Here is a 24,072-nt window from a genome sequence, read left to right as displayed (position 1 = left end):
TTTATTTCCGTTCGAAATAACAAGGCTCAGTTACATACATAGGCCATCATACGGAATTCCCAATCAGATTAAATTTCGAACGGAAAAAAACTGTAAGTATGTGGTTGATTCATAGATGTTGTATGGATTTAATGCGTTCAATATTACGAATCGATATTTCGAATCGAAATTCCGAAACGGAATTCCGAATGTATGTGACCGGCCTAACTCCCGGCAAACTTCTTGAGCATCGAGTGTCGTAGTGGGGGAAAGTTCGCGCACGTACACTTCCGTGCAAAAAAAAATTAAATTTTGATTATTTTCTTAACTTCATTAAAAAAAACAATTATTAAGTATATTATTTAATTATGTAAATAAAACTAAACTTATATATATTATTATAGTTTATTAAAACTTATATTATATTATTATACTTAATAAAAAACTAATCGTCAGGTAAGTATGATATTCCTTCCATGAGATTGAAACCAGCAATACCAGAGCTAGTGCTAGGTTTTGGATCTGTAGACATAGACCTCGTGCTAGTAACTAATTCTTAAACTTAAACAAATGAGCAATAACAAAAAACTAACAAAAGAGCAATAACAAAAACGTGACAATTTCACTGCACGCAAGTGTATTCGGGAGTCAAAGGGACGAAGATAGAGTGCGCGGGGGAAGTATCGACTGATCTACCAATAGCCGGTCAATGCGGTATTCACCCGCCCCCGCGCTCCGTACCGCACCACCAAAGAGATCTAAAATTCGGTTGTGCGCAGTCAAGGTCGATACTCAAGAAGTTTGCCGGGACCTATACCTATATTTATTTCAAGTCATACCTTACCTGTCATTTTCTTATCCACGGAATAGGAAAGAGACGAGTAATCGACAGGTATAAAAATTATGGAAGACACGTCAATTTTATGCAGAAATTAAAAAAAAAACCCTCCCAAAATTTTATATTGGCCAATAACCCGTCGTCGACACTTTTTATACCTAGCTGTATCCGTAAGTAAGTACATACCTATATTCCTAAAGATATAATGATATAGATACCCGATTATCTAACTATAACTAATCTGGTTAAATAATTATTATGAATCCACCAAATAATCAGATTAATTTTATTACGTACACTTTATCAACAAAACATATTAAAGTAGGTAGGTAATCCAGGTACATTAAGGAAAACGTTCGAATTTTTCTATTTAAACAACAAATTGCGAAAAGTTAGAGCCTTTCCTTACGGACGGGTATAACTTAAAATAAAATTAAATGTGTACTGGAATTAACACCATTATGCATTAGTAGTATGTTATTGGGCATTCTAGACCATCTTCGTTCAGTCGGATCGCTCGAGCGCCAACGCGCTATCGCGCGCGCTCTCGCGGATCCCTTCACTTCGATGGTCTAGAATGCCCAAGAACATTTTCGCGAATCCCTTCACTTCGATGGTCTAGAAATACCCAATAACATCGAGTGTGGTTCTTAATATTACGATCAATCGGTTAGCAACTACAACACTCACCAGTATAGCACGAGTCGATTTCATATCACATTTTTTTGAGTCTAGATTCTTGGGCATTCTAGACCATCGAAGTGAAGGGATCCGCGAGAGCGCGCGCGATAGTGCTTTGGCGCTCGAACGATCCGACTGAACGAAGATGGTCTAGAATGCCCAAGAACATTTTCGCGAATCCCTTCACTTCGATGGTCTAGAATGCCCAATAACATACTACTTGCATTATAATCAATCCTTAGAGATATAGGTAACTATTATTATTATCGCTTCGTGAATTCATACGTGTTATAATTATACAAGCAAATTCGTGTATATACATTGTTTTAAGTTTACGTGGTTATTATCATAATTAAAACACATAATAACGGGTTCTTACCGCGTTTAAAGTAGGGATATGAGACTCCCGATATTTCGTCACTGATATTTTCACGCAAGAGTCATCCCGTGATCATGGCACTTGCAACAGTGTCGAAATATCGGGAGGCTCATATCCCTACTTTAATTGCGGTAAGAACCCGTTATTATGTGTTTTTAATTCGTGTTTAGTTTTATAATACCTTGATGTTACATTTAGTAAAGACCTTGTCACCAGGTGCGTCCATAGTGACCTCATAAAAGAGAGGAAGAGAAATACCTATATAGGTACCTATATAAGGTTTGTCTTTTCAAGGTCCGACGGTATAATGGTTAACTGTGTTATGACGTCATTGTATTGATTTTCGGCCAGACGGCTTTTGACAAGGAAACCGCGTGCGTATAACGCTGAAAAATTGAAAATACACCAGACGTAGTGGTTTGCAGTTTGTTATTAAGCCATTTTGCTATTGGTGGGTTACTAAAGTCTGAGTGAAGTTAGTTTCGGTTAGTTTTGATATATTTACATTTAGAATTACAATTAATTTATACCAATTATGCGATAGTGTAGACAGTGGCTATGGTGATACGAGTAGATGATAGAGCGTGTTTAGTTGAATCAAAACACGATATACAAAGTAGGCATAAGTTTACCTACAAAGGCCATTTATTTAAACAAAGGTATGTAAAGTTTTTTTTTAATTTTAAATACCTAAAACGTTATGCAAAAAAAACTAATTCGAAAAGTTTGGCTTTTTATGCAGTTGTTAATTTTCACGATGTTTTAAAAAAGTATCTTCTAAAGTAAGCTGAATTACGTTTGTGCATTTGCCTTTGCTTAGTTTGTATAAAAAAAGTTTGACGGATGATTCAGACGACCATGATTTGGAATATCATTGGAAATATCCGTTGCAAAATTTTTTTTTAAATTATTTTCAATTCTATACTGTTGGACGGAAAATTCCACTTGATATCAACTCGGAATCATGGCCTGAATCATTTCTCAAAGTTTTCGATACGATGTCACTAACACCCTGTATTTTTTTGTAGTTAGTGAGGATTACCTATAAGCGTACATGCATAGCTAACCTACCTAAGCTCATACCCGCTATCCCTATGGGGGTGAATAGAGCCAATATAAAACAACTTGCAGCCGTTTTTGCTAGGAAGGACTAAGATGGATATGTGGTGAACGTATCTTCTACTCTCGTGTGGGTTGTGATGTCAATGACCAACCTCATCATCTTGTGACAGGGTTACTCTTGAGCCGTCATCGCCAACTTGCCCTTGGATCATTTTACCTTCATACAACAGGTCATCGTCATCTCCCTAGCATTATCCCGTTTTCACATGGTCCGCTTACCTAATCTAAAGATTTTGACAGGTCCGGTCTTTACAGAAGCGACTGCCTGTCAGACCTTCCAACCCGCGAAGGGAAAACCATCCCAGTACAGGTTACACATACTTACCTCCAAAAATTTATTTCTCGATAATGTGGGTTTCCTCACGATGTTTTCCATCACCGCTGAGCACGTGAAAACACGTCGAAAACAAATTCGACATCATTGGTTTAGGCCTATGCTGGATTCGAACCTGCAACTTCAAAATGAGATGCAAGCGTTCTACCGACTGGGCTACCACGGCTCATACAAATTCAAATTCAAAAATATCTTTATTCAGTAGGTAACATAGTTACACTTTGAATCGTCAATTTTTACATAACGAACGTCTCATCCGCCTAAAACAACTGCAGCTTCTCACAACCTGTATAGCCGGGGAAAAGAAGCTTCAAGAAAAACCTCGCCACAGGGCCCTAGACGTTCTTTAAAAAAATAAACATAATAAAATATTTTTATTCAATTGAGTAATTTAGCTGCCTAATATCAGTTCTCAGACAGTGAATCCCATGCATATCTACTAAATAATCACTAACTTTATAATAACCTTTTTTGTAAAGTTTCTGTTTAACTACTGTCTTAAAACAGTTGAAAGGCAAATTCTGAATGTCAATGGGACAACGAGTGATCAGCGTAGAAGTGCCCGGGTAGATAAGTGGCTTCAAAAGAAATCACTGCTTACCTAATAAGGAAAACAGACCCAATAAAATCTAGATAATATTTCAAATGATAACATTATCAATCAATACGAAAAACCCCATCTCATTTGACAGCTTATCTGTTTTTTGAACAGCAAAATCACTTATTAGGTAATGCATATAAGCGACCTTCCTCACGACACGTGCGATATCGAAACAAGTAATTAATCGTGTAAGTACCTTATCTATAATGGCAGCAGTCGTTATCATTATATGGCGGTTCAATAATAACCCTGACACCATGGTTGCACAGCTGTGGAATCAGAAACAATGTCCAAATTTTTACCCGTGACCTAATACTGGCAAACTTGCCCTAAAATCGCATATTTATAAATGTTCCACAGACTTATGTCTGATAATATGGAATAGTACTTACTACGCAAAGAACGGCAGCTCTCCGCTCCCCACCAGCGGCTGTGCTAGGTTTACCTCATCCCCTTCGAACATAGTCAATAGAGGCCATAGCAAAATATTTAGGTGGTGCGAGACCTCATAGTGGCACTGGCACCCCTCTGCCCCTTAAAATTTATAAAAATCGGTAAATTTACTGCTACCGAAATTTACCTATTTAAATCTTTGAAAAATGTTGTTTATGACAACCCGGTATGAGCGGTGGCACACCTCGCACCGCCCTAGGGCTGCCACTGCTCCAAATATACAATTTTCTTAGTGGATGTAAACCCGTGGTGACCCAGCTGATATTGCCCCCCGCACCCCACCCCCCTATTTCAGCGTCCGGTGCGGTGGCATACCTCGCACATAGAACATAGTTTAGTCTTGAATCGTGGAAGCTGCCCGCGGACCGCTGTTTTTTATCAGTTTAATTTAATTGGACGCCACCGTCCTTTCGTCTGACTCGAATATTTAATCTCATAGTAATTGCCCGCGTCGGTGCGCCTGCGCGGCGCCTCTAAATATTTATTTTGCGTGGTGACTGTCCATCAAAACATTCTAATAGTTCGCAATAAAACTAAACCTAAGCTAAGCGCGTAATGTAAAAATAATGTGAATGCAATTAATTAGATCATTTTTTTTATGTCAAGTGCAAAGCCTATTTATGTATACTGTGAACCTTGATTGTATAAAATTATTTGTTTGTGATTTGTGCGGTGAATAAATATTAACTGATGATTATAAAAGCTTCTTTCGTAAGTAGTATTAGCTAACTAAATAAGTAATAACGGTTAAATTTGATATTGTTATTGGCAGCCCTCAGACGTCACACACACAGTTGCGCGTGTACGATAACGTCAATGTGTAGTGTCTGTGTAAAACAAGGTTGTTTGTAAGAAGTGTCCGGGATGTGCCACAGATCATAAAATGCGATATCGAATTGCGCCGTGGGGCAGGTCTCTAGTGTAATTGTTGTAAAACAAAAAGAAAATTTTAATTCCAGTTACAACTCAGTATCCGTATTCTATGACAAGGGAAAGGACGTCTATAGCTCATGTGCGGAGCTGGAGTAAATTTAAATGAAATTGCACATAAAAGTTAAAAGTGGACTGTATTTAATAGGATTATATTTTATAGTTACATTTTGAATGATTACGCAAAGAGTTGAAGGGAAAGAGTGTTACAATCGCCATCTTGTGGTCGAATTAAAAAACTTAAATCTAGTGTTGCCACATTATTTTATGTGAGGATTCGAACATAATTGCCCCACCAGCAAAAAGAGAAACATTCACGAAATATCCTTAAACAGTTTGATTATAAGCGAAAGGAACAAACAATGGCAGGATAATTAAAAGTTAAATATCAATAATGACTGATTAAACAACATTTTTGCTAATGTAGCTTAACACTTATTAATCTAAGTGACCTAAGACCTTAAAAGTCATAATAAATAGTTTGTGAAAATTTTAATCAACTTAAAAAGTAACCTTGACTTTATGTGAACAAAACAAAATAAAAGATTTATGCAACTAGTAAAAAGTTAATTTTTTTTTTTTGAAAGCTTATCCTAGTTGTCTTATTGAAACCCTATCCTAGTTATCCTTATTGAAACCTTATGCTAGTTGTCTTACAAATTATAATAAATTTGAAAAAAGATACCCTTTTGGTAAGTATAATGCACATCAGTCACATTATTGTGTGTAGATAATACACAAGGCTGCCAGGCAGCAGTAAAAGAAAAAAGACTAACTTATCTATTACATAATATTATACCTATTTTAAGAATTATAATATAAAGTTTATCACAAATATTTTTAACAGAACAAAACTATTACTTTATCCATAGAACAAAACCCTACCTACTCAAAACATATCAATAAATTGGCAATGGACATACCTTTGTGATACTTGTTCGTACAATATTACCATTAGGCATTTTTACATCAAATGCACGCACCTTGTTGTCGTTTCCTGGGTAAAGTTTTACAACCCTTGCCATAGGCCATTGGAAAGGCATAATATTATTATCTCTAAGGATTATTAAAGTACCAACATCAATATTAGGAGTACTAGTTTTCCATTTTGGCCTGTTTTGCAACATAGATAGGTACTGTTTTTGCCATTGCTTAAAAAAGTTCTGTTTAATTTTAGTACATTGCTCCCAAAAGTGAAGCTTATTAGTAGGAATGTCAGTGAGATCCTTTTCTGGGAAAGCAGTAATTGGAGCTCCAGTAAGAAAGTGACTTGGTGTTAAATACGAGAGATCTGAGGGATCCGAGGACATAGGCGTAAGCGGCCTCGCATTCAATATGCCTTCAATCTGTATGATAACAGTGTTTAGCTCCTCATACGTAAGTACTGTCTGCCCAATTACTCTTTTCATATAATACTTTAAACTCTTAACCCCAGCCTCTCATAACCCACCAAATACCGGACTATACGCGGGAATGAAATTAAAGGTGATACCTTGATCAGCTGTAAACTTCACGACTGAATTTTGGTGTGTTGGGTGAGACTGTAGTTTGTACAACTCCTGTAATTGTGAGTTTGCACCTTTAAAAGTAGCTGCATTGTCACAAAAGATTTGCGAAGGTTTATTCCGCCGTGAAATAAATATTTTTAAGCAATTTAAAAAACAAGCTGTGGTTAAATCAGAAGCGAGCTCCACATGTATCGCTTTTGTGACAAAACATACAAATATTAATACATATGCTTTTAAAATAAGTGGTTTCCTAACACGGTGTAATTTTATATTAAAAGGACCTGCATAGTCGATGCCGACCTTCTCGAAAGGCCTGGCTACAGTGACCCTTTCGGCTGGCAGAGACCCCATCAGCTGTGATGCAGCCTTTGCCTTTAGCTTAAAACATTTTATACATTTGTGAATTACATGTTTTATTTCCCTTACAGCATTGATAAGCCAAAACTTATTATTAAGTGAAGCAAGCAATAACTTAGGTCCCGCGTGTAATAAAGTTTCATGTTCTTTCCATATAAGAAGCTTAGTGATGTGAGAACCTTTAACAAGTATCAATGGGTGCTTTTGAGTGAATGGAAGCTGTGAATTTTCCAATCTCCCACCAACTCTTAATAAGCCATTCTTATCAAGAAAAGGACTCAATGCTGATAGAGAATGTGATACAGGTTTGTTAGCCTTTAAGCAGGCAATTTCTTTTTGATAATGCCTCTGTTGGTCCATTTTAATAATTGTTAATAAAGCGTTTTCAAGCTCACACGGCTGAAGCGCGCCCGTACGCCTCTCTGTTATATTTTTTATCTTACAATTATCCGAAAATCGTAGCATATAGGCTACAACTCGTTTTAGTTTTGTAATATCAGAAAAGCGAGCAAGTAGGTCCATATTAAAGGCATTATCATTGTTAGTTACAACATGACAAGCATCATTACAGTTTACAATAATGCAACATTTTTTGTTAATTTCAGGCAGTTCGTGCGGTGATAAAGGCTCATGCTTTGCATTTCCATGAGAAAATGAGTTGTTATTTAGAAATTGAGGCCCGTGCCACCAAAGCTCATTGTTCTGCAATGCATGAGGCTCCACTCCTCGAGAGAGACAATCCGCGGGGTTGTCAGTGGTTTTCACATAGAACCAAGGCCATCCTGAAGTCAGCTCTTTGATTTTAATAACTCTGTTTGCGACATATGACAGCAGTCTGACTGGTTCCATGCTCAGCCACGCCAGCACGATCTGTGAATCGAGATACAAATAAACTTTTAAATTATCACATTGTGTTTTCAATGTTTCATATGCCCTTTTTGTTAACATAGATAATAAGAGAGCACTATTCAATTCTTTTCGTGGTGTAGAAAGGTCGTTATTGGTTGAATTTGCTCGCGACTTTGAACATAATAAATGTATATTTACAGTACCATCAGCCTTGATACTTCTGATGTACAAACAGCAACCGTAAGCCTTATTAGAAGCGTCAGCGAATCCAACCAATTCAACCTGTTTCGCATTTTCTACATCAATGTGTCTCTTTGTTTGTATGTCTGACATTTTAATTAAATCTTTAGCAAACATTAACCATTTTGCATTTATATCCTCGGGGAGGATGTCATCCCATGACACCTTCAGCGCATAAATATCTTGCATTAAAAGTTTTGCAGACACTATAATAGGTCCCACTAACCCCAGAGGATCGAAAATTTTACTAATAAATGACAAAACTTGCCTTTTAGTGTATTCCTTTTGAATATTACTTTCAGAACAATGAATGTAAAAATTATCTGATTTGGCATTGTAACGCAAACCTAACGTTTTAAGAAAAGAATTATCTTTACTCATGTCAATGTCCGTGATTGGGTCTTGATTGGTTGTGAGGTGGTTCAACAAATAGGTATGATTAGAGCCCCATTTGTGCAGCTCGAATCCCCCCAGCCTTAACAACTCCACTAGCTGTTCTTTTATGATTTTAAGTACACTTAAATCATTGTGCCCAGTGAGAATATCATCGACATAAGTTTGCGTTTTCAAAACAGTGGCGGCTAAATTGTGTGTGTCTTTATAACGTTCGGCTAACTCGAGCAAACACCTGGTTGCTAAGTACGAAGAACTTTTAAGTCCGTATGTCACGGTTTTTAATTGTAAACAAGACACAGGTTCTTCTATAGATTGACGCCACAGAATGTTTTGTAAAGCCCTATATGGAGGACTCACAAGAATTTGTCTAAACATTTGTTTTATATCACAAAGTAAAATATACTTTGGCAATCTGAATAAGATTAGTATATCAAAAAGTTCATTCTGAACTATTGGTCCATTTAAAAGGACATCATTTAATGAAATCATGCTTTTAGTCTTGAGACTGCCATCAAATACAGTTCTCATTTTTGTTGTTGGACTATTAGCATTGAATACTGGATGATGTGGCAAAAAGTAACAAGCATCCTTTTCTAAATTATAATTTGAGACATCATAGTGCTCAGCATGACCTAACGCTAGGTATTCATTAATAAAGTCTTTATACATCTGATAAAGCTTATCATTTTTTAATAATCTGCGCTCAAGATTATAGAATCTTTGTAGAGCAATTGAAAAGGAATCTCCAAGATATACTTTAGTTATAGGCTGCTTTAAAGGAAGTGCTACTGTGAATCTATTGTTTTGTAAAGTGACAGTTTGTTGGAAAATACTTTCTGCTAGTTCCTGCTCTGACGATTGCTCAGAGTAGACCTCAGGAACTTTTTCAGCTTGCCAAAATTTATTAATGTTATTATTTAATTCCTCAAAAGATGACTCTTGGCTTGAAATAGGTACAACAGTATTTTCCTGTGAGTCCTCCACATTAGGTGTTGACAAATGAATATTCTCACTTACTTGGTTTTGAACAGATATGGAGTGGTCAATGCTGGGTAGGGATACGTACATTGGAGGCAACGAACCGGCTATCACATCACCAAACTTAGTCTTGAGTAGGTAAGGTCCATTCTCCTTAAGCGGGGATGCCTGGTGCTCCAATGCCTGTAAAACCACATCACAACCCAATAAAATATCTATAGGAGCTGACTGATCAAAGTTCTCGTCTGCAAGTAAATTGTTTTGCCCTATATCCAACCTGTTTTTAAGAATTTTAAATTGTGGAAGATCACAAGTTATCCTGTCAACAATACAACAGTTTATGTTCATTTTAAAATCAGAAACACGGGAATGTATATCAAATTTAGCCCTTTTGTTATAATTTTTTACTTCCTGGCATACACCGAGGATAGTGTTATTTTGATCATATATCTTGGAATTTATTTTGTCCAATAAACTGGAGCAAACTAGAGAGACTTGACTCCCTGAATCTAACAGGGCTCGCGCGGCGCACCTAGTGCCATCTTGGCATTCTACTAGGACCTGTGCTGTAGGTAATAATACCTTGGGTTCATCACCATTCTTACAAAATAAATTGACTTTAGATTCACCTGTACCAGGATTTGTTGGTGACACTGGCAATGAATTTGTACCTTCAGCATGAAGCAATGAGTTGTGGTCACCTTGGCAAAAACTGCATTTAAAATTGAACTTACAATTTCCATTGTGTTTATTAAGGCATACTTGACACAGACCATGTTTGGTGACAAATGTGCTTCGACTACCATAGTTTGCCATTTTGAATTTGGCACAAGTGTACAGCTTGTGAAAATTATTATTGCAGAACTTACATTTTGCTGAAGGTGACTGCTTCTTTACTGTAGACACTGCTTGAGCGCACACAGCCATTGAGTTCTTACGTGGCTCCTCTTTGGGGCCCGTAGCAGTCTCAAGTGCTACAGCTCTATTCTCTATAAATGATAAGAAGGAATCTAATGAAGGCATGTTCTTTTTGTTCTCTCGTTCTAGAAAGAATGCTCTGACGGTGTAAAAGTCCAACTTGCGTTGTAATATGCAAATAAGAATGGCATCCCAACTTTCAGTAGGTAGCCCTAAATTTTTTAATGCACTTAAGTGCTGTTTCACATGATTACCAATCATACGAAACCCTGAAGCACTAGGCTTCTTTATAGAATCAATATCCAACAAGGCATTGACATGATGAGAAATCAGTTTGACTTGATTGTCATAACGATCCTTTAATAAATTTAAAGCAACAGAATAATTCTCTGAGGTTAGTGGGAGGTGTTTTATAACGTCTAAAGCCCCCCCTGATAAGAAAGTTGTAAGATAGTACAACTTGTCACACTCACTTAGTGCACTATTTTCGTTTACGACCGACATAAACATATTTATGAATGGTGTGTACTCACCGATATTATTTCCGTCAAATTGACGAATATTTATGCGCGGAAGGCGTTGGAATTTTCCACCTCCTTCTCCCGAAATCGAGCGTTGATCTGATCGTGAGCCTGAGGGTTGCAATTTGCTTATTAACTTATTGATCTCAGCTAAAACGGTACAATATTTTTCTTCAATTAAATCGAAATTTTCCGTGTCTGATTCCACCAAAGATATAATATCAATGTTTAGGCTTTCATACTTTGAAAATGCCTGTATAACGCGTTCACGTTTCACTTCTAATTCTTCCAAGGTTATGGAATCCTTTTTGTTGGGATCAAACAAGGAATTGTAGATGGATGTTAACGTACCTTTTGCTTGCCCTCTGGCCGCGACCAATCTTTTAATATCCGTCATCGTTCCTGATTGTTACGCACTTTATTTTTATAATATAAACAATAATTGTAAAACAAATTCACAAAACAGTGTAAAAATGAAATGACGACGCAAATTGTCCAATAAAATGGCGGCGTGATCGATTGAGTGAATAAATCCAGAGACCGATTCGATCCGATCGCGTACGCAGCGCTCCCTATCGGGCACTTTTTGCACTAATCACAATATGAAGCAACTTCACTCGCGCGCGTAATTTAATATTTTCTTATACGATGATATTTTCGGATTCACTCACGCACTTTTGAATAAATCGGCAAAGTTTATTATAAAAACCAAAGTTAAAAGTCAGGTTTACGAAAATTATCGATGACGAAGTTTATTCAGGACGGAAATTCAGGAACTTCACGCTACTCAATCTCGCTCGCTGAGTGGTCGAGTGAGTGAAATGGGATGGCGCGCAAAACGGCAGCGCTCACGCACACAAACACAAATGTATGTATCGATACTATGGCTATCGATGTATGCTACGTGTTCACCTGGACGCGTAGATCATATTATTATTATGTAAATTATTATGAAAACAGCTCCTTGATATCTTCTTATAAGCAAATAGGTATGCTTTTAAATGCTTTCCTTGTGGATCCTCAGTCCAACGAAGAGAAAATAGCCACCAACAATAGCTTGGGGCGTAATGGCGTCTGTCGACGAATTTTATAGAACTCACCAACTATAGCTTGGCGATTTTTACAGTACCTTCCTCGCTGACTGTGACAATAGCTCACGAAGCCGGAGAACTCGCAGGTACTTACGATGATGCCCAATATTCCCAACAATGGCTTGGGTAGGCTTGCGTCGTTGCGTGGACGGCGAAATTACGTCACATTATAGAACACAACGCGCACTTTTCACTCTTTACTATTTTTTAAATCCTGATCGTTAGGACCATTTTATGTGCGGAGCTGGAGTAAATTTAAATGAAATTGCACATAAAAGTTAAAAGTGGACTGTATTTAATAGGATTATATTTTATAGTTACATTTTGAATGATTACGCAAAGAGTTGAAGGGAAAGAGTGTTACAATCGCCATCTTGTGGTCGAATTAAAAAACTTAAATCTAGTGTTGCCACATTATTTTATGTGAGGATTCGAACAGCTCAAACCATGAATAAAGATGTGGAGGATGTCATTGGACCAGACAATCCAACGACTGAGGAAGCCAGCCAAGTAATATTATTCATCTCATAATTCTTTAATCATCATCATCATCATTAATTTAAGAGCCACGCTCTTGTCGGTGTAGCATTCTCCACACATTTTTTTTTAGGTAAAAATAGAAGACAAACACAACACAACAGAGCGGTTTCCCTGTTGCCTTCCGAACCTCAGTACTCTGTCTGACGCGAGTGGGATGGCGCCCAGAGTAGTCTATTTCAAAGCCGTACTAGGACTCCTCCTCCGCTTCTGAATAGTACTGACAGCTACTGCTGCCCTCTGTCAGGTTCCAGGTCAGGGTCCCTGAGACTTGCCCCTTTCGCCCTGCATTGCCGTACTGATGGCTCCCAAGACCCATCCATCATTCAACCGTATCCCTGGGCAAGAGTTCTACGTTATACCCCGTAGGTCTGGGTCCTTATCCGAACTTAGCCACCATCGCACTCCAGCCTAGTAAGGGACGCCCCCGCAGCAAGGACGAACTGGAATTCTTTAATACATTACATTCACTTGTATGGCTACCTGGGGGGTCAAAATGGCCACATCGAAGCAATTCATCTAAGAAAGCAGTATTGCAATTTGACATTTGCGCATATAAAAGTAAGTGCGCAATGCAAACAAATGTCAAAAATGAATTGATTCGATGTGGCAATTTTAACCCCTCTGTACGTACTTGTACGGGGTGTAAGTGACAATAATGAGGGGGGAGATTCAGCTCATGATTCTGAGATACTATCAATTAGAATTTTCCATAGCAAAATTATCTTATCTTATCTTATCTAGCCTAAAGTTTCCCACTGCTGGGCAAAGGCCTCCCTCCATTTCTTGCAGGACTCTAAAAAAGCAAAAGTATAGAATTGAAAATAATTTAAAAACTAGAAAAAGGTATGAATTTTGCGACGGAAAATTCCAGTTGATATTAACTCAGAATCATGGTCTGGAATCCCTTAGTATTCGTTACGATGTCACTAACACCCTGTACTGTACCTATACAGTACAGTTGAGTAAGTATGTATTATTAACAGCCTCTGTGGTCTAGTGGTTAGAGCGTTAGGCTCACGATCTGGAGGTCCGGGTTCGATTCCCGATGGGGACATTGTCGAAATCACTTTGTGAGACTGTCCTTTGTTTGGTAAGGACTTTTCAGGCTTGAATCACCTGATTGTCCGGAAAAGTAAGATGATTCCGTGCTTCGGAGGGCACGTTAAGCCGTTGGTTCCGGCTATTAGCCGTAAAAACATCTCCACCAACCCGCAGTGGAGCAGCGTGGTGGAGTATGCTCCATACCCCCTCCGGTTGATTGAGGGGAGGCCTGTGCCCAGCAGTGGGACGTGTATAGGCTGTTTATGTTATGTTATGTTATGTGTATTATTACGTGTAGTGTATCTGTATAAATACTTGCTGGTTTATACCCGTCAGTGTTGCACCGTCCCGCATCCAAGTTTTTTTATTGCCGATGCCTGGTAGTGGTTGCACATTTGTATTGTTGCTAAATGTTTGTATGTTTTGTTTGTGTGCTATAAAGTATGTTTGATTTGATTTGATGGCAAAAGACCGAATTGTTGTGCAATATTTCAACATCTTCGGAATCTTACCGGTTAGCCCTGACAACTTACAAATGAGTCGTGGTAAATGCTAAAAATAGAGATGTTTAGACGTGCACGGTGTACTGCGTAATCTCTGTGGTCCAGTAGTTGAGCGTTGGGCTCACGATCCGGAATTCCTGGATTCGATTCCCGGTGGGGGCACGTGTAACACTTTGTGGGACTGTTTCTCGTGGTCAGGATTGATGATTATCGGAAAAATGAAATGCATCCTTACTTCCGGTAAGCACGTTAAACCATTCGTTGGTCCCGGTTACTACAGAGGTAAGAATAGATGTTAGTATGGAGTTCCCTGGGTGTGTCTGCTGCCAAAATACTCAGCTGACAGAATGGAAAAAGCGTTAAAATATAAGAAGGTAAGTTTTGTTACTAAATTCACATTTTAAATACAAAAATAGTTAAATTTTGTATATATCTTTCAATAACAATATCTTCTTTTCAATCATCATCATCATCTCCCAGCATTATCCCGTTTTTCACAGGGTCCGCTTACTTAACCCGAAGATTTGACAGGTCCGGTTTTTTACATAAGCGACTGCCTGTCTGACCTTCCCACCCGCGAAGGGAAAACCAGCCCAATACAGGTTAGGTCACATACCTCCGAAAATGCATTTCTCACGATGTTTTCCTTCACAGCTCAGCACGTGATAATCGTTTATGATCCAAACATGAAGTCGAAAACGAATTCGACAATCATTATATTTATATATTTATTTGAATTTATTTCTTAATACATATTTGTATGAATGCATGCAGGCCGAACGCATCACAGCACGACATTTTTTACATAACTAACGTCTCATCCACATAAACTACTGCAGCTGCTTGCCATCACCAATGAGCCAGGTCATTTTCTTACAGATTTCCTGTGATCCGTTCCAGCTCCATCATCAGACTCTTGGTGCCAGCAAGGTATACTATTACCATAGAATCAAGAATAATACGCATTGCAGCATATTGCCTACCTATCCAACGAGCGTTTTCCCTACACGCTTGTTCATTAGTTATTTAAATGGCCAAACTGACCCTTTGTCAAAACTAACCCGCACATCCTTGGTCTGTCAGTAAGAGCGTTCGACTCTCAATCTCGTTCGATTCCCGGGGGAGATGTCCCAAAAGTCACTTTGTTTGGCTAGGATAATCCAGGCTGACCACCTGATTGTCTGAAAATAAGATGACTCCGTGCTTCGGAAGGCGCGTTAGTAAGTAAGTATATAGTCGTAACAATAAGCCACATCGGCCTAAAGCCCCTGATGGGTTTTTAGATCTACAGTGTAAGGTGAGTACTGATGGTTCAACAGTACATAAACCTGACACTGTGGATCTCAAAACCCATACGAAAGAAGTTATTTCAATACTTCCAGGCATTATGTCCAGAAAAGAAGCCAGAGGATGCAGGGGAAGCTATGGAGATCATCCTGGATCACGCCGGGGCTATGGGCGTGTACCAGCGGTGGCTATTCGTATCCATGCTGCCCTTCGGGGCCACGATGGCCTTCGTCTATTTCACGAGCATCTTCACTGTAGCCACTCCTCAAAGTCACTGGTGTAGGATTCCTGAGTTAACACATTTGGACCTTGAGTTAAGGTACGGGTTTACATACTAACTTTATTTCCATGTTGAACGCCACGTCATTTAAAAAAACGGATATTTAACGGTCTTTTCCCCTTTTACGCTTAAACATCTGAAACAATTAAGATAAAATAACACCAAAAATATGACGCCATGACAAACATTAATGCTAGGCACCCAATGGAACTCCTATTCCTGGGCGGAATTTCGACCAAAGCTCATATACAAATTTGAGCAATGTCTTCGGTTAGAGATAGTTTCAAACCTTGGGAATAGGGGATAGTTTTATGAAAAGACCCCTAAAATTCGTAAGACCGAATCTTCTCTTCTACTATGCCTCATGTCATGTCTTTTGGGGTCATCCTGAAGTCGAAGTCGTAAGACCAAATGTCTTTTTAAAATCTCTTTAACTATTGTGTCTGGAAATCTCGGCCTTAGGAGGTTTAGGGAATGAACGGAGGGGTGGGAAAAAAAAATAGCGCGCGATAATCGAAGTTCACGCGGATGAAGTGATGGACGGAAAGAGAGTGATAATGCTTTTTCTGCAGAAGAAACCTGTCAGCCCCAGGGGCGACCACAGCTGGAGCGAACTATGAGCATTGGGACCGGTGTCAGACGTTCGTTGCCAACTGGTCAGCAGTCCTGGAATCCCTACAGCCGCCGACTGACGCACCCACGGTCCCCTGCCGGCACGGATGGGACTTCCAGCTACTCGATGTGCCTTATAACACAGTTGTTTCTGAGGTAAAACCACCAAGATTAAAAAACGTTTATTTTCAATGTAGGATCAAAAAACACTTTGGAAGTCATGATTCTATAACATTAGTCTATAATGTTAATCTACCACTACTTCCAAATCTCAACTGAGAGCGCTCAGCGCTCCTGATTAGTCCGGTCATAAGTAGAAATGAAATATATAAAAAAAGGCTGTGGAGAAGACGTGCAAGAAACCCCTCCAGGGAAACGTCTTTAAGTTCAGCGAAGACCACGAACAGCGGCGACAGGGTCTGTGCAGACCCTTACATGGTCTAAGACTCATACTTCGTAGAAAATTTGACATACGTGGGTACCAGATTTTGGTGAGAATGAAAGAAACGGAAGTGGTGTCTCAGGATCAAGAATCCTCGTTGTGCCTTATTGGTTATTTACAGAGGCGATTGGCTGTTTGACCTTCTAACCTGCGAAGGGAAAACCAGCCCAATACAGATTAGGCTACATATCTCCGAAAATGCATTTCTCGGGAATGTGGATTTCCTCACGATGTTTTCCTTCACCGCTGAGCGTAATAATCATTTATGATCCAAACATGAATCCGAAAATTATTAGTTTAGGCCTGAGCTGGTTTCGAACCTGCGACCTCAGAGTGAGAGGTAAGCGTTTTATCAACTGGGCTACCACATCTTATGTATGCAATGTGTATTCATGATAACTACCTAATTGACGCCGTTGGTGTTTCAGCGCGGGTGGGTATGTGAATATGGCACGTATGTACCATTGACACAATTCATATTCTTCGGTGGTGCGTTCTGTGGTGGACTGATCTTCGGATGGATGGCTGATCGAGTGGGCCGCGTGCCGTCTCTCGTGGGTGAGATCCTCATGTCTACATCAATCTTGCTTTCTTCTTTCGCGTCACCTCTATCAATGCGATATCGCGCTTTTAACCATATCAGAACTTGTTACCGCTGAAGAGAAGAAGCGTCACAAGGACTTCTCAACAACATGGTTTTTTAACAAATTATCTAGAGGTCCTGGATGAGATTCCTGGTCTGAAAGACTATCCCTTGTTTTTGTGAGGATATTGCAGGATGTAATCGCCTGAATATATGAAAATGAGAAAGGAAAGAAGAAGCCTTTGGTGGGTCAACAGATACTAAAACTGACACCTGGGTTGATGAGATCGATCATCGACACGAGAGAAGCAGAGATGATTAGGTTATTATAATTTCAGCGGCAAATCTGGTCGGTTTCGTGGGCAGTGTGGCGTGTATCTTCACCAACACTCACTGGGACTTCGCAGTATGCAGGTTCATTGCCGGCCTGAGCTACGACAATTGTTTCATGCTCGTCTATATTCTGAGTAAGTTTACCGAGTTTGTGCTCTGACAAAAAACATTGACCAAGTAGATCAAATCATCATCATTCATCATCAGTATGCTTGGCTGGGTGAAAGATAAATTAAAAAATGCTTCTCATTTTAAAAGTCTCTCAATTGGCAGTTGTCATCTGACATTCACCCTCCGTGGTCCAGTGGTTGAGCATTAGGCTCATGATCTGCTGGTCCGGAGTTGGAACCCCGACATATCGCAAAAGCCTTTTGTGATCTCTAGTTTGCTTACGACAATCCAGGTTGAGCACCCGATTGTCCGAAAGTAAGATGATCCGTGCATTGTCTGAGGCCTTTGGCAGCTCATAAATAACTCTAACACCAGGGTTGATGAGCTCGGTTATGGGTCTTGCAACCCACACGAGAGAAGTTCTCATGTAGTATGTATGTACGTTTTCAGTTCTAGAGTACGTAGGAGCTCAGCACCGGACTTGGGTGGCGAACTTGTCCATCATGCTGTACTTCGGTGGCGCGGCGATCCTGCTTCCATGGCTGGCGCTGTGGCTGGCTGACTGGCGGCTCCTGACGCTGCTCACTTCCCTGCCCATGCTGGCTGCCCTCGCTGCGCCGTTGCTGCTACCAGAGAGCGCTAGGTCATTAACCCACCATCTCCATAGCGTTGTCCCCTTTATCACAAGGTCCACTTACCTCTGAAGATTTGACAGATCCAGTTTTTTTATAGGAACGACTGCCTCTCTAACCTTTCAACCCGCGAAGGAAAAACTAGCCCATACAGTTTAGGTCACATATCTCCGAAAATGCTTTTCTCGGGAATGTGGGTTTCCTCACGATGTTTTCTTTCACCGCTGAGCACGTGGTAATCATTTATGATCATTGGTTTAGGCCTGTGCTGGATTCGTACCTGGGACCTCAAAGTGAGAGGCATACGTCTATCAAATGGGCTATCACTGCTATATCTGTCATGTAGATATTTGTGTAATTTCAGGTGGTTAGCATCTCGCGGCAAGCACAAGCGTACAATGAAAATGTTGCGGCGACTTGAACGCGTCAACGGCACGCACATACCACAACAAGCCCTTGATGACTTTATCGTAAGTTAAACAAGATAAAATTAATATAAGTGCCTGCCGCATTTTTTGTAGCAACGCGTTTCTAAGACGAGACATGGAGTTTTTAATTGCCTTATTTTATTTACAGGCGCTTTCAAGCAACCGAAAGGAGGATACAGATGAGAGTTTGAAAGCCGTGTTAACGAGCCCTCGATTGCTAATACTTCTAATACTGAATGTGGTTCTGTACGCCGCCTGCGCTCTGGTGTTCGACGCCCTGGTGCGCATGTCTGGCAGCGTTGGTTCGGATATGTTTGTAACGTTCGCTATATCTTCCGCCACTGAAATACCTTCTTTGCTACTGGTCGTATTGCTACTTGACAGGTATGGTATTTTTTTTTTCTGTTTCATGGACTGAATGGAAAACAGAACAGTTCTGTGTATGTATGTGTATGTTCACAGAATCGGCAGACGAGCGATGGCCACGGGAACACTCACTCTCATCGGGACACTAGCTATGATAGCAGCATTCGTACCCAAAGGTAAGCAGTGCAACTCATTTTGGCTCTTCTCAAACTACCTCTGACTTTGACTCTACCTCTGACTCTCACTCTTACTATGACTCTCACTCTGACTATGACTCTCACTGTTACTATGATACTCACTCTGACTATGACACTCTAAATATGACACGCACTGTTACTATGACTCACACTGTGACTGTCACTCTTACTATGATTCTCACTCTAGCTATGACACTCACTCTTACTATGACTCTCACTCTGACTATAACCCTCACTTCTACCTACTATTATTCTAACTCTGACTGACTATGACTCTCACTCTTAACTATTAGTTTAACCCTGACAGAAACTCTGACTCTATCACTGACTCTGGCTCTGATTGTGATTATGAAGTCCATGTTCTACCGTCAGGGTCCCCGCGCGCGTGGCTAGCAATCAGCGCGCGGTTCTTCAGCAACATGTCGTTCAACACGAGCATCCAGTGGGTGACGGAGCTGCTACCGACAGGCGCACGCGCATCAGGCTCTTCCCTCGTGCACGTCACCTCCTTCCTCGTGTCCAGCGCGTCGCCTTTTGTAGTATATCTGGTACGATACATGTAATGGTCGCATGCCTGTATGACTGCATTATGTATTTCCTCATTACCTGGTTTACCCAGGTTAAGGATGCACTAAATATTTAATGGTTTTTAGGGCTCACGATCCGGAGGTCCCGGGTTCGAGTCCCGGTGGGGACATAACACAAAAATTACTTTGTAATTCCAAGTTTGGTTAGGACATTACAGGCTGATCACCTGATTCTCTGAAAGTAACATGATCCGTGCTTCGCAAGGGTTACTACTTACTGATGTAAGTATGTAGTCTTGCCATAAGTAGGTCGTTTATAGGCTGTTTGTGTAAGTTATGTATGTTTAACTGCAGGAGCAATACTGGGGCGGTCTGCCGCTGGTGGTGACGTCTTCAGTGGCACTGACAGCCGCTGCCATCAGCCTGCTGCTGCCTGAGACGCTGGGCCAGGCCATGCCACACTCCTGCGCAGACGCCGAACGGCTCATCACACACCACTCGCTCTTGGGGTCAGTATTATTAGACGGAGCGAAATCGATCGACTAACAAACATCATAACATAACAGACCTTCACGCCTGTATCCCCGAACGGGTAAGCAGAGGTGCATACTACACAACCACTCCTCGCCAGTTATGTTTAAGTCCTATGTGATAGAAAACGAGCAATTATAGAATTGAAAATAATTTAAAAAAACATAAATTTAGCGACGGAAAATTCCACTTGAAGTTAACTCAGAATCATAGCCTGAATCATCCCCCTTTAGTATTAGTTACGTCATTAACACCCTGTATAATAAATACCTTTCTTTTTACAGTATTTTTTTACGTGGACCAACCGACAAGGATGTCGAAGATGAATCAAACGGTGAAGAAAAAGGATAATTCCGTTAGTCGAATTACTACTTCATCCAATTCTTATCGGATCGGTGTCCAAGAATGTCTTAGATAGTAGAAAATAACTTAGAGATTGCGTATGTAGTATGTAAGCTAAGCACCTACTATACAAATATGACGTGTTCTATAACCACTTTGGATCCAGCATTTGACGGAATCGGATAACAATATGACAAAAACATAATCAGTCTATAACGTCCCAGTGATGGGCTCAGGCATCCTCTCATTCAACCCGGAGGAGGTGATGATGATGATGATGTCCTCCCAGACGTATCCGTCGATGGCGACACCCTTAGCTAGTGTTAGCCTGGGCTTTTGCATGGGCGCGGGCGCGACTAGCACAACCAAATTTAGTTTTGAAAGTCCTGTTGCAAGAAGCACAATAGAGAGCCCCACTTGAGTTATAAGTGTAGTGGTAGGAGGGCCTTCGGATCTGGCGTTTGGCCGGAGGAGGTATGGAGCATACTAACACACTGCTATACTTCTTAGCGGTATTATACGGCTAATAGCCGAGACCAACGACTTAACGTGCCTTCCGAAATGGAGATCACTCAATCAAAACAAAAGTAGTGCAAAAGCGCCCCCAGCTTATTTGATCCTACTGCTGGGCTGAGGCCTCCATCATATCTGATGAGTGTTTACAATAGGGGGGTTAAGAGAAAAGATTGATGATGCGTGCGCATCGCTCCGGATGCATCCGACAAATGTTTACGATGAACAGAACTACACATAGTGGACTAGTTGTGGGTTGAACCTTATCAATTCTATCATACAGCTTTAATGACCATTTTACTAAGGTCAATTAAATAAGATGTCAATTAACTTAGGTGAAAATAACTTTGTGAAAAACTAAAAATCAATGAACACTGAGCCGGGAAAGCGAGACAAGATGATCGCGAGATTTAGTTCGCGATTTTACACAAAAACCTATTACAATATCAATCAATCAAATCATTTATTGTATGAATTTGGGTCCATAATTCGATCTTAAAAGTAACCTTATGGCTTAATCCCACCAAACTCTATCTTTGGAGACATATACAAACATTATTTACAATACGGGAAAAATAACATTCACAAATATAGATATATTATAACAAAATTTAGCCTTAGTTATTTAAAAAATGATTGATAGACTTGGAATAGGTCGGTAATACTGCGTATAGAACAGTAAGGCCGGGTTTCCACTGACGCGGAGATGGGCGGAGAAGAGCGGAGATGAGCGGATTTGACCAATCACAGCGTTTGAGAGAGCGAAAAACGAAGACGCTCTGTCACTCTCTCCCTCACGGTGATTGGTCGATTCCTGCACATCTCCGCACAGCTCCGCGTCAATGGAAACGCAGCCTCACTCGCCGCCTGCACTAATTTGTATCGGGGGCTAAGTCATTGAACCCTTTCCAAATAAAAACAGTGATAGAATCGGCCTAGTGCGAGAGAGATATCTACTAAGAAAAAGAAAAAGTGTATTTGGATCAGTGGCAGCCCTAGGGCGGCAAAAAAACCAAGACTGGTCCACCCTAGCCGCAAACTAACTTCATCGGGTTAGATTGCGGCCGCATAAAATCCATACCGGGTGGCCGCAAACAACATTTTAAAAAGATAAACAAAAAAATTGTTATAATAGTAATAGTTAAATTTCGGTAGCCGTAAAGTAACCAAAAAAAAATTTTATATTTTATGGGGCAAAAAATTACATAAACATTTTTAAAAGATTTAAACAGGTAAATTTCGGTGGCCATAAACTAATCGAATAATTTTGTATTTTACGGGGCTGAGGGGTGCCAATTTGAGAGAGAGAGAGAGAGAGAGAGAATGTTTATTCAACAAATTGTGACACACGTTGATTGTGTGATTGTGATTCAGGTCTTGCACCACCTAAATATTTTGCTAGGGCCGCCACTGATTTGGATGAGTGTCATACGCACCATGTAAGAACGCACGCGCGAACCAGCCAGCACTGGAATGCACCGGAGAGCCGGATAGCCACGCACAAGCACGCACTGCGCCATTCCAGTGCTGGTTCACATTATTCCAATATTCCAGTACTGGATTCAATCGCTGGACTGGAATGTCTTCCTACTGGAATAATGTGAACTGCGAGTAGATTAACTGGCACTGTGAAAGAAAAAAAAAGTTGGCACCATGTTAGATAATGAGATTTAGGAAATATTAAATCTTAATCTACCTCGAAATCTATACAATAATAAGTAACTATTATTTTTTATAAAAGGAAATTTTTAAAGGTGCATTTACATACTATATTTATTAAATCTAGTTATAAAACGGATACGTTCCTAAAATAAAATATCTAAAGTACTTACTTCATTATTGTTGTTTTTTTTTATTCCCTTAACATAATATAAACGGCCTAAAGCTCCACTGCTGGGCACAGGCCTCCCCTTAATCAACCGGAGGGGGAGCTTATTCCACCACGCTGCTCCACTGCGGGTTGGTGGAGGTGTTTTAGGTGTGATACTATTTTTTTAATAACAAAAGTTTCTATTTAGACTTAAAGTACCCACTAAATTGGAACATCCATGATTATAACGTCTTTTATCCTTTATATAAGTACATATTTATGTATGTATTTTATTTCAGTAGGTTTGCTTTTTGTAAGTATTTTTTTATACAAGATGTTGCACCGTTCCGCACCAAATTGTGATAAATGTTTTCCTGCCACTGGTTGCCTGGAAGATATTGCTGCAGCAATAAGGTCGCCAGATTGTATTGTATCATTCGTCCATGTGTGTAAAACTTGTTTTGTGTTTTGTGTGCAATAAAGTATATTTGTATTTTATTGTTAACATTAAAACATATTGACAAAAAGATTAAAAATATTTTTACGAACCCCCAAGGCCACTTCTGACTTCCTTGCATACCATAATTCTACTCCTTACTCACTAGTCTTGCGAGAAATAAAATAACCTGATAAAAATAACGATATCGACGTGAGTTCGTCGAATCGTGCTATACTCGACTTGTACCGCGAAGTCCCGCGTTACCGTGGAAAAGATATGAAGACCGCGGGACTCAGTGCGCAGGTCTCTACATGCGCTTGCTCGTGACGTGGTAGCTATTTCTGTCCCGCCCGCCCATCGCACGCGCCGACCGAGCAGTC

The 24,072-nt window shown here is 40.0% G+C and overlaps 2 protein-coding genes across 4 annotated transcripts; one reads left to right on the top strand and one right to left on the bottom strand.

Annotated features, from left to right (window-relative positions):
* Window positions 1–1,977: 1,977 nt before the first annotated feature.
* On the top strand, window positions 1,978–23,279 carry LOC126373106 (solute carrier family 22 member 3-like). Its single transcript, XM_050019108.1, has 15 exons — window positions 1,978–2,008; window positions 5,347–5,391; window positions 12,612–12,685; window positions 15,139–15,189; window positions 15,642–15,865; window positions 16,399–16,594; window positions 17,309–17,438; window positions 17,802–17,930; window positions 18,358–18,550; window positions 18,904–19,009; window positions 19,116–19,351; window positions 19,430–19,509; window positions 19,903–20,078; window positions 20,412–20,566; window positions 20,873–23,279. Exons 2-15 carry the CDS (start codon window positions 5,370–5,372, stop codon window positions 20,937–20,939), a joined length of 1,839 nt encoding a protein of 612 aa, XP_049875065.1. The 5' UTR covers window positions 1,978–2,008; window positions 5,347–5,369; the 3' UTR covers window positions 20,940–23,279.
* Window positions 5,438–11,825, bottom strand: LOC126373078 (uncharacterized). Of its 3 annotated transcripts, XM_050019059.1 has the most exons (4): window positions 11,436–11,825; window positions 11,097–11,195; window positions 10,515–10,634; window positions 5,438–9,828 (listed from the first exon to the last, which is right to left on the bottom strand). In XM_050019059.1, the coding sequence occupies exon 4, from the start codon at window positions 9,733–9,735 to the stop codon at window positions 6,757–6,759; it is 2,979 nt and encodes a 992-aa protein (XP_049875016.1). In that variant the 5' UTR covers window positions 9,736–9,828; window positions 10,515–10,634; window positions 11,097–11,195; window positions 11,436–11,825; the 3' UTR covers window positions 5,438–6,756. The 3 variants fall into 3 exon arrangements, with proteins under 3 accessions (XP_049875016.1, XP_049875017.1, XP_049875018.1); XM_050019060.1 differs by lacking the exon at window positions 11,436–11,825 and having other exon boundaries at window positions 11,097–11,334; XM_050019061.1 differs by lacking the exons at window positions 10,515–10,634; window positions 11,097–11,195; window positions 11,436–11,825 and having other exon boundaries at window positions 5,438–8,052; window positions 9,685–10,079.
* Window positions 23,280–24,072: the final 793 nt, after the last annotated feature.

The sequence above is a fragment of the Pectinophora gossypiella genome, chromosome 15, assembly GCF_024362695.1.
Source record: "Pectinophora gossypiella chromosome 15, ilPecGoss1.1, whole genome shotgun sequence".
Lineage (NCBI taxonomy): Eukaryota > Metazoa > Arthropoda > Insecta > Lepidoptera > Gelechiidae > Pectinophora > Pectinophora gossypiella.
This window is presented reverse-complemented; position numbering and strand designations above follow the sequence as displayed.